Raw genomic sequence first — 12,547 nt, 5'->3', positions numbered from 1 at the left:
TGCGCAGCCTTTCTCACATTTACGGTACGGGTGCTGGAAGTGGCCAAAATGTACTATGTAAATAAAACACTTATTGAAACAGGTATTGCTTTAAACCATATACTTCATGCATTGTAGTGAAATCTGTAAACTGTTTTCTGAAAATTAGAACAACAACAATACTAATATTAATAATAAATCACTATAACTATAAAGCCTTACAAAATATTTCCCTTCAAACATTTGCTGAGATCTTACTGAGATGTCAATACATTTCTGTTCATAATGATCGTGACCTTGTGTGAGAACAAAACTCTCCTTCAGGTTTGTTGACATTTTCTTCTGTTCAGCGTGACCCAGACTCAAGTAAGTTATTTCCCCACGCACAGTACTCGGACCCAGTTATAAAGGAAAACTCTCTTGTCATCGTTCACAAAATGTCCTCTTGCATTTAATTTTTTTTTGTCAAATACCTTTTAAGTTAACTTCAACTTGGAAAAAAAAACATCTATTTTATAAAAATACAGATAGAGTGAAAGACACGAGGAGGGAGTTAAAGTGGAAAATCCAATGCCACAATTAGACTTTCTACAGGATGTTAGTCTTTGCTTGAAAACCAGTATTTTCAGTGTAGGAATACTTTCACACAATAAGCTCTTTGCTCCTCTTTTTTTCAGCCAACAGTAACCGTACTTAAAGTGCACACATTTGAGGTAATTTCTAATCCAACAGAGAACAAAGGTAATTGGCAAAATTTTGACACAAAAATGTGTTTAAAAATATGATCCTCAACATTAAGTCCATACACAAAACTTTGAAAATGAAGAACACGTTTTGGGTTCTGAATTACATCTGCCAGCTGACATGGACCCCTCTGTGAGGATTGTGCATGTTCTTCCTGTGGTTGAGTGGGTTTCCTTCAGGTGCTCAGGCTTCATCCCACAATACCACTGGTGACTCTAAATTGCCTGTAGGTGTGAGTGGGAATTGTCCTTTCTCTCAGGATGTCAGTCCTGTGATCGACCCGTCCAGTGTGAATAGCATCTCTTCCCCCAAAGTCTGCTGGGTTTGGCTGCAGTTTCCTTTTGACCCACAGATAAGCGATGTAGAAAATGAATGGATGGATGAATCTTATCCATCCATTTGTCTGCTTATGAAACAAATCTCTTCAAAAGTTAATATCAAAAAGGTTTGGCTGTGCACAAATAGGTTAAAGCTTTAGTTGAGGAATATTCCTGTACACGTATTCACCTCTTCAACCAGTTATAAACTCCAGATATGAAATCCTCGAAGAGTTTTTACTGTGATCCGTTACTTCATTATACCAACATGTCCCAGATACATTCGTGTCCTCCATTTTTCCTGAGATAAAATCCTTTACATGTAGACTTTCTTCAGGGAAAAAAAAAATCAGTCATTGTTGTTATATTCAGCAGGTGCAAGTTTTTTTTACTTTTCCTCAACGTCCTCAGTCCACATCGTCAAACTTCGTCAAAGATGTTGGTCCGAGAAGATGACAGAGACTGGTAACGTCCTCCTGTAGATCTACTACGTCAAACACACAGAGGCAGAGTACTGACAGAGATGTCATGTTCGACTTCATACAATTTAGCTCAGGACGATATATATTATTATTATTATTATTCAGTCTCTATCCAACATTAAAGAAGTTGAAGTTATTTAGTGAAAACGATACCTTCTGTTTGGGGAACCTTCATCACTGGAGTGGTCCTGCAGTAAACCTCTCTGCTGCTCCGCCGTCTCTACATCTCTTCTGTTGAAGGGGAAATCTGAGAATGACAAAGATTTATAAATGTACTGAAAACATGGTCTTGTTTATCCTGATCCACGAAAATATGAATTTGAATTATGACAAATAGATGAGAGTTGTGACACGACACAATATTTTTGTTGGACAGAATAGCTCTGGCTTAATTACATTTTAGTGACTTTTAACTTTAACTTTAAAAGTAACCCACCCTGACACAGTGTGACACCTTCATCCGTCTTTTGTGGGCGGGGAGCCTTTTGGCTAAAATGACAGATGTTTGGTTTTCCACACAGGGCAGTAGAGTCTAAGGGTCAACAGTCTATAAACAATCTCACGAAAAATGCATAAAGCTGTCCAGCCAGACCACGTTTATAATCAGCTTCAGTGGCTGTGAGTAACACAATTGTAATTTTATTACATAATTACGGTGCTTTTTGTGAAACCCTACCACTTTTCTTGATCTCAGTCACAGGGCTGTTCTGGTTGTCCTCTAAGTCAGTGTAACCTGCTCTCCCCCGCCCAGTTGTCCCCTGGGCCCCATATTGCTCCCTCCAGGCCTGAAACACAAAACAGGTCATAAATACCTGGACACACTTAACACAAACCAGTTGAACCAGATCAGATATGTTGTCTTGGCTTCTTGGAAAGTTGTGAGAGAAAATATTTGAGAGAATAAAATATTCCTCACCCATCTTCGACTTTCTCCATCTTCAGCTTTCTGTCTTTTCCTTCTCTCTACAAAAGGAAATATCGTTGATCATATTAATAAAAGCATGTGGATCAAACATTCAACAACTTAATGTGAACTGAGGCATTAGAAATAAAAGTACACTATTAGTGTAAGTCCAAAAGAGTGGATCATATAATCAAGTCTGCAATAATTAGGCTAATTTTGTATCAAAAGTAAATAAGAGTCAAACTGATGCTCCACAGTTGAAGAGACAGAAATAGTGAGTGATTGAGTTTCTGATAAAATAAAATACCTCTTCTGATGAGTTCCTTGCCTTCATCCACCAGGTCAGAGGTCAAGTCATTGTCAGTAATGTACTGATGGAAGCCCAGGAGGTTCAAACAGCGAGAGCCCAGGCTACAAACCCAACCAAACACAGACAGTTTCAAAACCCCTTGTATTTATGTGCAGACTTCCTGTACACCACTGACCTGATACATGTGTATAATCCTACACCACATGTTTTCAATTATGTAAAAAAAGCATTACTGCCCAGACTGTGTAATGAGATAATTTTATCGATTAGATAAAAAGTTATTGATATTTGTGTTTTTACCATTTTTTGTTACTTGTCACATCCAGTGATTCCGAAATACATGCAATAATTTGATGTATTGATTAGGATCTTGTAAACATATGACAAAAACCTTCAGTGTATTTTGTTATTAGATTGAAGAAGAAATAGTGATTAGTCTTTTGGGGCTATTGGCCTACTTGTAAAAAGATGCAAAGCACAGCAGCAAGACCAGCATGGGATAATAGATGTAGAACCCATCCGATATGAACGAGAGCAGACGCATAGAGCCCATGATCTGGAAGAAGGAAAGAAAAAGAGACATTGCACTTCTACATACATTTTTTGCAACCATATCCTACTATGATTTCCCATGATGCTCTTATATGTGATAAGTGCATTAACACGTGTGTGTAACCCACAGAAGTGTAAGAAGTCTGTATTCTGTCCTGGTGCGAGATGGCAGAGTCCATGTGAATCAGGCCCAGAAAGTTGAGGCACAAAGGAGGAGTGAGACGACAAAACAACCTGAGCCGAGAAAATACAAAGCACAAACTTCATAATAATTCGGGGCAACACTTTTCATTTATATAAACTCAAGGAAAAAACAGAAGGCAAACAGACATACATAATTTCTACTGACTTTATGAGGTACATACATGCCACTAAACTGCAGACTGTAGGCGTCGGTCTGGTGATGTGGCACCAGGTAATAGTAGTTGAAAAATCGGATCCTGAACACGGTGGAGTAGACGCACACACACAGGAAGAAGATAGTGATGAAGCACGCCATCTGGTGAGCAGAAACAAAATAACAGGTGGATGCTGGTTTAGTTAAATAGTATATATTTAAACTGAGCATATTGTGCTGAGTATTTTTTTTTTTATTAGTTATTAACAATATAATGATGATATTTAATGTGTTTATAAAGTCAAGGATTCATAACAATTCTCCAGTTAAGAGAAAGTGTCGACAGTATAAAGGAAGCTGTGTTGGTTTGACCTGTAATGTTTCCATGTCTTTCACTGCCCCTCACTGTGCACATGCTTACCTCAATGTAAATGTAGTTGTATTGTTTTTCAGCCATCTGAATAAAGACAGCGAAGAGAGAGAGGACAGGGTGTGTGCTGAAGAAGGTGCACTCGGACCAGACCACTGCTGCAGAGAGGAGGCAGAGGAGCACAGCCAGCAGCCTGAAGACGCCCTGTCTCAAAACACACTCCCAGTACCACTCTGAGGAGGAGGACAACACACACATACATGTGTATAAATACATCTCCGGAGTAGAATTACACATGTTTCTTAAAATAGGATCCATAGATAGATTCTGAAAAACTAATAAACAAAGCGGCTTGTTCAATTTTATTGCTCCACACACTTATACTCCTCTAAAGGAAACAGGTTCTCACATAAGATGCGTGCACCTAAAAAAAAGTAAAGTAGTTTTAGTAGTTTTAAGTAAAAAAAAATACATACTGATCTTGAGTTTCACATGTTACCCAAAAACATCCCATAGTCTACAACTATGCAGTTATATGTTTATATTTGTGTTTTTGACAAGAGGTTTGGACAAAAGCTTTGAAATGATATTCTGGTACAAAACACAGACATGTCGGGTTTGGTTATGGATCGGTTCGTTTTCTCTCAGAAAATTGTCTCCCGAGCCACAGTAATAGTTTATCAGAGGAACTTTTGGGATTATGCCTTTACAAAGCCATTATTGAGCTAGAAAGTAATTCATGAGTAAAAATTCTATGCAGGTGTCAATAAAACAATAAATATGAAATTAATTTATCTTAAAAAACTAGCTCTTGATTGAGGAGCTTGGACATAAAAGCTTGGACACAAAAACAGGCAGCTTGAATTTTGCTGTGGCTGGTTGGAAAAAGAAATAGATTTCAACTGATCATAGACTATCACTTTCCATTCTAACAGGAAGTTAAGGGAATTCATTACATTAACAATTTTTAAATGGCCAGAATGACTACAATAAAAAACAGCAGCATTCTGGATTCCAAGGAACAAAATGAAAAATTCAACCAGGAGCAAACTACTACTAGTCATGTCTCAGAGAATAGGGAATGTTAAATTACATCGGAAGTGCCTTTATTTGCCTGAACTCACCCACAGTGGGCGTGTAGATGAACCTGCGGATCCAGCTGTGGCCGTGTGCTGAGGGGAAGCTGTGCACAAAGTGTCGCACCGGGCTGCTCTGGCTTTTAGCTACATCCTCCAGGTAAAGAGCCTGGTCTAATAAGATGGACCACTGAACCCCAGTCTGACAGTGTCTCTGCACTGCAGTGATAACCTGAAACACACACACACACACACACACACACACACACACACACACACACACACACACACACACACACACACACACACACACACACACACACACACACACACACACACACACACACACACATTCAGAAGGCACCAGGTGTTTTTACATATCTGCACTATTTCTTTATAAAGGACAGTGAGATGATAAAATAACCTATTACCTTTTTATGAAGACTAATAAGTGCCTTTTTGGTGGGAAGAACACCAGAGTTTTCCACGGTTATCCCCATCTCCTCTTGGTACTCAGGGGGACACTGAAATGAGATGACACAAACAACTTCACTGTAAAAACTGCATCGTTAAATTTTACATGTTGGAAAAAAGGAAAAGGCCTCAAAAAGTTGACCTAAGGAACGAATGGACTCACCTTTGTCAAAATAGTGTCCACACACTTCCTGAGAGAGTGGTTGTACCTGACAGCTGCATGGACAACTGCCACCTCCTAAAAACATAAAATATGATTGTACTTGTTGGAGTAAAAATAAAAGCAAGATGAGGTTGTAAAGCATGTGATATGTTCATTATATTATTAAAATCTGTGTTTTCTTTAATATTATGGGAAAGACATTTTAACACCTGTTCTTTAAAGGGGACTTCTGTTATTTCTAAACCTGGGCCCAGTTAGAAAACTAATGGATCACTGTCGTAGAACTGAATAGTTGATAAAACCTCACCCCCATAACATCTTCTAGGTTCTCCTCAGCTTCTGCCTTCTCAGTCACCATTTTTGCTGCTTTGAAGTAAGTCTTGGCCTGCAGGTAACCATGGGAAGACGAAAGCCAATAAGAACGCGGGATCTCCACCAGGCCGTAGCCTAGCAACAGCACCAGAAGGAAGAGACCCCACGTGTTGGCAGCTGTGATACCGATGGTCTGGAGGTCCTTCCTGTACAAGTTTTACAAAGACAGATCCACAATACCAGCTTACAAACTTTAAGTGTCAAATGTAAGAGCCAATAAGCTGTGTTATGATTTCAAGTTCACTTCATGTACCATGTGAGTTTCCACTGAGGGTGAGCAGCCGCGTAGATGAGCAGAGAGATGAAGATCAGGAGGTAGGTGCCATAATAGACTGCATTTTCAATTAGAGCTGTTTTAATCTTCCCAACTCTGGAGAACGCTCCAGACCGAGCATAAGACTGCATGAAGGGCAACAGCAGCCTGTGCAGTCAGGAGACACACACACACACACACACACACACACACACACACACACACACACACACACACACACACACACACACACAGAAAGAGAGGGACAGAGAAGGAAGGTGTCAGTATATCAGTTCATAACTGTCTATATAATAAAAGGTAGGAAATACATTCAAGTTGAAGATAGTCAAGGTTATGTGTGTGTCAGTGTGTTAGGGTCACCAAGTTAGAAACTGAGAAGTCCAGTACACAACTCTCCAAAACACTGGTAGGACACCATCTGGAATATAACTCCACGGCTCCTCACACACCTTCGGTACACTGTAAGACACACACACACACACACACACACACACACACACACACACACACACACACACACACACACACACACACACACACACACACACACACACACACACACACACACACACACACACACACACACACAAATGCATTTGCATGTTACATTACACGGGTCTATAAAGCAGATATAAAGTAGTTTTAAGCAGATTAGGCATAAGCCCGGCCCAACCAACTTTAGTACAAGACATTGAACTTTGACATTGAACAATAAAAATATTTTATGCAGCGCAATCATGTTAAATTGTGACGCAAACTAAAATGTCACTTAGGAGCTTTCAGTTCACAAAAAAAAAGTTTTTCTTCAACATACAGAACTTCCAAAAGCGAAACTGTTTATGAAAAGAGGCGTTGCACAATTTCATAAATGTTGCTTTTTTGTTAACACCACAAATTAAATTCAGTTCACTGCTGAATACAATGGATTTTGGGATGAACAAGCCCTTAAGTCAACACTGTGTAACTGAGAGATAAGTCCATAAATCCAGTTTGAAAATAAAACTGAAACTGTTCCATGGCCACAAACTGCTCCAGAAGAATATGACTGAACAACAAACAATAGTCAAATGAAGCAGAGTAGGTCACATTATCACTCGGCAAAACATTTTGTATGTGAAACACTAAAGAGTATCAGTAACACTGGAAACAGCTACTGACAGTATCAGGTCATTAGTAAGATAAAAAAAAAACAGAGATTGACACACATTGATGTGATGTAATTTATTATCGAATATATAAAGTTTGACAACATCAAACCTACAAAACAGTATGAGCACTTGGTGAATAATACAAAAGCTATGCTGAGAGTAAATGCCAATGGTGATTGTGATTCTATAAAATATATAGTTTCTGTGGTTTCAAGCAACTAAACATATGGAAAATCTCATCAGAAGAACTATGAGTATATGTAGATTAGTTAGAAATGTCAAATGATACGATGAGTATGATGTTGGATGGCCTTGGAAAACAATCTACAAAAATACATTGCCTTAAAATGATTACCAGTACCAGGACTACAGCAAATAGAACATGTCTTATTTACCTGAGAGACGGATAAAGAGATGAGCCATCCTCAGTCAGATTGGTTTGTCTTGCTTGAGGTACAATAGTTGGTTGGTTTGAACTGTCAAGAACACACTGCCTGTAGATGGTCTAAAGAGAGGAGCAGAGTTTTCACAGTAAGGTAAAACAGACTCAAGAGGAAGTGGGTGAGACACTAAAAAGCAAGAGCAGCGTATTTAAAACACACAGCTAAGCATGTTATTCTCAAAAAGAAGACACATTAAAAAACCAAGCCAGCCTTGGTTACCATGGTGAAAAACATAGTGTCGTACCGTGCTGACATCGAGAGGCAGGATGAAGACGATGAGGAAGCAGAGGTACCAGGAGAGCAGCGTCCCGAACAGCACCATCCGCTGCTGCTTCCGCAAGTCTCCATAGCGCTGGAGGAGGTAGAGGGCCAAGAAGAAGACCACCACGACCACCACGGCCAGTGCGGCACCACCCATTGTGATAAATGGACATGCAGACGTCAGGAGCTCATGGAGCTGAGGAGGAGGGGGCGAGAGACACAGAGGGACAGATAAACAGAGTGTCTTATCTGCTGGATAACTGGGAGAAACAATCTGAACTGTACACTCAGGGCAACACATGACATTATACAGACATGAGGTAAGGAGGTGAGGAGACAGCAGGAGGAAAAGAACAAGGAACAGGGTGGAGAGAGGAAAGAAGGGAATAATAAAAAACTAGGAACAAAAGAGGCAGGTGAAAAGCAATGCTTTTAAACTTTATACCACTCATTTACTATAAAAGATGTTTGCATTCCAACTAAACATTTGGCAAATCCATTTTATGTTTTAGAAATCTGGTATGTTTTCTACTATTCCAGGATTTCCATTCATTTCTATACAACACAATAAACGTGTTAGAATGTTTTTTGTAAAAGTTTTTATATCAGTTTTCATTACCATAAAAATAGCCTATATCTTCACATCAGATTTGATGTTTGTGATGAATGAGTTTGAGGAGAAGGTAAATAAATGAAAATAAATAAACAAACATTATTTTCTTTCAGGCGCATTATTTGGAAGATGATTCTTCCAACTCTTACATTTAAATCATTGATGAAGACTTTCCTGTTAGCCACTGTCTTTTATTAAACCACAAAATTACTCATTTTACACTGCACTGTTACTTTCACTCCTTTATTTCTAATTGAATGTATTTATTTATTCTCTGTGTAACTATTTTTCTTTTCTTTTTAAATGCTTCTTTTTGTATTGTGACATGTTTTATAATTTGTCTTGGTGCCTTTGTGTAGAACACTTTGAACTGCCTTGTTGTTAAAATGTGCTTTACAAAGAAACGTGCTGTGTTGACACAGTAAAATAAAAAAACTGTCAGATTCTTTCTATCAACCATTTCAAATGGTTTGCTTTAACCTGCTTCTAATCGTTTTTGTTATAGAGATGTTGACCAGTTCATGATGTTTGGTCCCAGTGGCGATATTCAACAACAGAATCGTGATCGATATCGAGCATTTTGTTGTTGCCAGCACACTGAGCTCTCGCAGTGTTGACCACTGATCCAGGGTCTGTTTAATGTAGTGTGCTCATAATGGAGAAGCAGGGATTCTTACCTGGCGAGGCTCCTCTGTCAGTCGGACGCTGGGCAGCTGATAAACCGTCTGATTCACAGTCACAGTGTGTTCGCTCCGACCAATGTACACAACCTTTGAATCCACGTTGCGTAACGAGCGTACAACATGTTCACTTCTGGCGCCGCACGGAATCCTGGGAATTGCAGGCGTCCCGACAGGAAGCTGGGATCCTCACCGGCATACAGATGCAGTTCCACAATAAAAATGAATGAATAAATACATTTAAATAAATACATACATTTGTGGAAATATACTGAAAAAAGCGATAACACCTGAACCTACATTATTAAAGACGGCAAAATATAGACTATACTTAATGCACCATTTGGTTCTATATTTGTTCCTATATAATAATATATGGGCTACATATTATATGATCTGCTCACATTGTATATTATTATTATTATTATTATTATTATTATTATTATTATTAGTAGTAGTAGTAGTAGTAGTAGTAGTAGTAGTAGTAGTAGTAGTAGTATTTCATTCCATTGTGTATATATTCATTGCATGTTTACTTATTTATTACTTCTGTTGTTTATATATATATAAATATATATATATATATATATGGATAGGGTGAATCTGGGTAGTCCGGGACATTAGGTGATGTGGGACACCTAAGCTTCAGTCTGTTCATTTCCTGTTCCAACAAAATCTTGTCAACATAAATTAGCATGGACGTCATGTGACTGAAATCACATGACTTAATGGGGATGATGTCACAGAAAGAGGCGGGGCTAATGTCAATCAGAAATCATATATTAAAGTTTTTTTAAATGTGGGAAATATACATTAAGGGACTTTCTGAAGTTAAAAAAAAGATGTAGCATATGATCTGCAGTTGTCAGTCATGAGTCAATGATAAATACAGTCTGTGCCTGTCTGTTTAAACTGTCAGTTAACTAACACATAATCTGTTTGCTCTCTAGGACAGAGATGATGATCCAAAAAGCACAGAAGAGTCTGTCCTGTGGTCTGCAGCCATTGGTTTCACCAAAAAGGTCGAGAAGACCCTGGGCTGATCGATGTTGATGAGTCACTCACCTGCAAGGACTGTTTGTTCCCTGAGTCGCCCGGATAGAATGGTGAATAACAAAATCATTATCTTTTATTTATTTATTTTTTGCTTGCTGCTGGTAATTTAATTGTAATAGATTTTTTTAAATTAGTTTCATAGTTTCTCTATTTATGAAAAAAATCGGTATTTTATACAGTATGTCAATGTGAATTAATGACATTTCTATCAATAATATACATTGTTTCAGCTGACTGTCCTTTTTTCATAAAGCTTTTGAAAAATTGGTAAGATTGAGCTTGGCATGTATGAAACAGAATGATTTAGGCTTTAAAACAGATATTGGAATATTGGAAGTCAAGTCGCAAAACATTTCCCAGATTACTCGAATTCACCCTATGTTTAATCATAAAATACTTACCATGGTCTGGTGACAACATTTTCTATAACATGTCATATCCATAAGATGTTCATTGAGAAACTATTGCAAAAGTAAACACGGCAAATTTTATTTAAATTCATCACAGTGCACGTATTGTCATAAGGGTTGGATGCCAGCATCTTAGGAGTCATTGACAATTTTCTTTTCTAATACATAATGGCTGATACACATTTTTTTTTAAAGAGAAGCATATGTATAGGGGCTGTTCTATTGTACATTGACCTGATTTGTTCCACTTGTGCCAATAGCTAAATTGTGTTTAAAAAGCCTGCAGCATGACTGAGGACGTATTTTAATTTTAATATATGAATGAAAGTCATTCATGCTGATAAAATCATCATCAACAGCCTTTGTTCATATTTTTTATCATATTGGGACAATTTATTACAACGGTTTCCAGCCTCATTCAAACATTAAATCGAAACATAACAACATTATGCAGAGAGTTTCTAAGATGTGCAGTATGATGTTTTGTTATTCTAAAGCAGATTTTCTCACACACACGCAGATTAAGGTCAGTGTTTCAACTTCAAAATTACTATTTAATCCAATATAGTTCAAGCGGAATTCATTTAGTTGCCAGTGGACAAAAACATATCAATCTTGATGTTTGTTGTATGAGACACATGATTGGTCTACACAGTCTTGATGAATCTCAGATCTGGTAACGTGAGATTTATACATTCATTTCTGGGAGCAAAAATAAAATAAAATCATAAAAATTGTCAATCATTGAGACCTTTTTCAGACTCACTTTTCTCGTCTATCTTTTCTAGTTTTACAATTTGACATAAAATTATGGTCTGTTACGTTTACGGTCAGCACAAAACATGTTCAACATAACAATATATGCTACGGTTCAAAATAAAAATAAATAATCTAGCACAGCAATCCGACATGACGGTGCAACATTGTGCGTGGGCTCTAATCTAACTGTAAAATAACTTTGCTTTGTAAACAAAACTCAATTATTCAGCTTTTTAACATAAACAAATTCTTTAAATCAATATTTATCTTCCATTTAAGCAAGGAGATGCAGTGATTAGGTGTTTCAGTTTACATTTCCCCCCCAAAAAACAAAAAGGAGTTGGTATATGATGCCAGTGCTCTTGCCCTTCTCAAATGTCCATAAAGCCAATTTGAAACAACCAAGAGGAAACTTTGCACCCTATGAAATGCATTGGTTTTGATGGCGAGCTTTGCATTTACCTCATGTCTAAATTCTTGCCAAGCAGCAAAGTCGAACAGTGCTTGAGCAGAAAAAAATCTAACAACATAGATAAATACAATATCTTCGGTCCATTTCAGTTTTGGAGGAACATCCACACATAGGGGTCATCAGCAAACAGCGGGCCCAGCAGGTTGACGCACACAGCTCGGTGTTCCAGTAAGAAATCCGTCTGACTCAGCAGATCCAGACACAGCTTCTCTACAAGATTCAGACAAATGGACCAGTGTTCAGCTCCTCTGCACAGACCCAGTGTGTCCATCCAGACGGAGTCAAACACGTCCACAGACTCTGGCCAGTCCTCCAGAAAATGGTCCATAAACTCCATCCTTATTTTTCCTA

At 38.1% G+C, this 12,547-nt stretch overlaps 1 protein-coding gene across 2 annotated transcripts; it reads right to left on the bottom strand.

Moving 5' to 3' along the window:
• Positions 1–402: 402 nt before the first annotated feature.
• LOC118115489 (G-protein coupled receptor-associated protein LMBRD2B) lies at positions 403–9,666 on the bottom strand. Of its 2 annotated transcripts, none has more exons than XM_035166665.2 (18): positions 9,497–9,666; positions 8,190–8,402; positions 7,898–8,007; positions 6,715–6,813; positions 6,334–6,501; positions 6,016–6,226; positions 5,709–5,783; positions 5,503–5,595; positions 5,120–5,303; positions 4,047–4,228; positions 3,654–3,787; positions 3,417–3,522; positions 3,195–3,292; positions 2,734–2,837; positions 2,439–2,485; positions 2,199–2,307; positions 1,676–1,769; positions 403–1,527 (listed from the first exon to the last, which is right to left on the bottom strand). In XM_035166665.2, exons 2-18 carry the CDS (start codon positions 8,361–8,363, stop codon positions 1,461–1,463), a joined length of 2,055 nt encoding a protein of 684 aa, XP_035022556.2. In that variant the 5' UTR covers positions 8,364–8,402; positions 9,497–9,666; the 3' UTR covers positions 403–1,460. The 2 variants fall into 2 exon arrangements, with proteins under 2 accessions (XP_035022556.2, XP_035022557.2); XM_035166666.2 differs by having other exon boundaries at positions 403–1,524.
• Between the last annotated feature and the right edge of the window lie 2,881 nt (positions 9,667–12,547).

The sequence above is a fragment of the Hippoglossus stenolepis genome, chromosome 9, assembly GCF_022539355.2.
Source record: "Hippoglossus stenolepis isolate QCI-W04-F060 chromosome 9, HSTE1.2, whole genome shotgun sequence".
Taxonomy (NCBI): domain Eukaryota; kingdom Metazoa; phylum Chordata; class Actinopteri; order Pleuronectiformes; family Pleuronectidae; genus Hippoglossus; species Hippoglossus stenolepis.
This window is presented reverse-complemented; position numbering and strand designations above follow the sequence as displayed.

Excerpts from the sequence above, each read along its gene's own strand:
- LOC118115489 (XM_035166665.2), bottom strand. The coding sequence starts at position 8,363 with ATGGGTGGTGCCGCACTGGCCGTGGTGGTCGTGGTGGTCTTCTTCTTG. Across the intron at positions 2,486-2,733 it reads CAAGGAACTCATCAGAAGAG|AGAGAAGGAAAAGACAGAAA; the intron begins GTATTTTATTTT and ends TTCCTTTTGTAG. Across the intron at positions 1,528-1,675 it reads GAAGGTTCCCCAAACAGAAG|TAGATCTACAGGAGGACGTT; the intron begins GTATCGTTTTCA and ends TGTTTGACGTAG.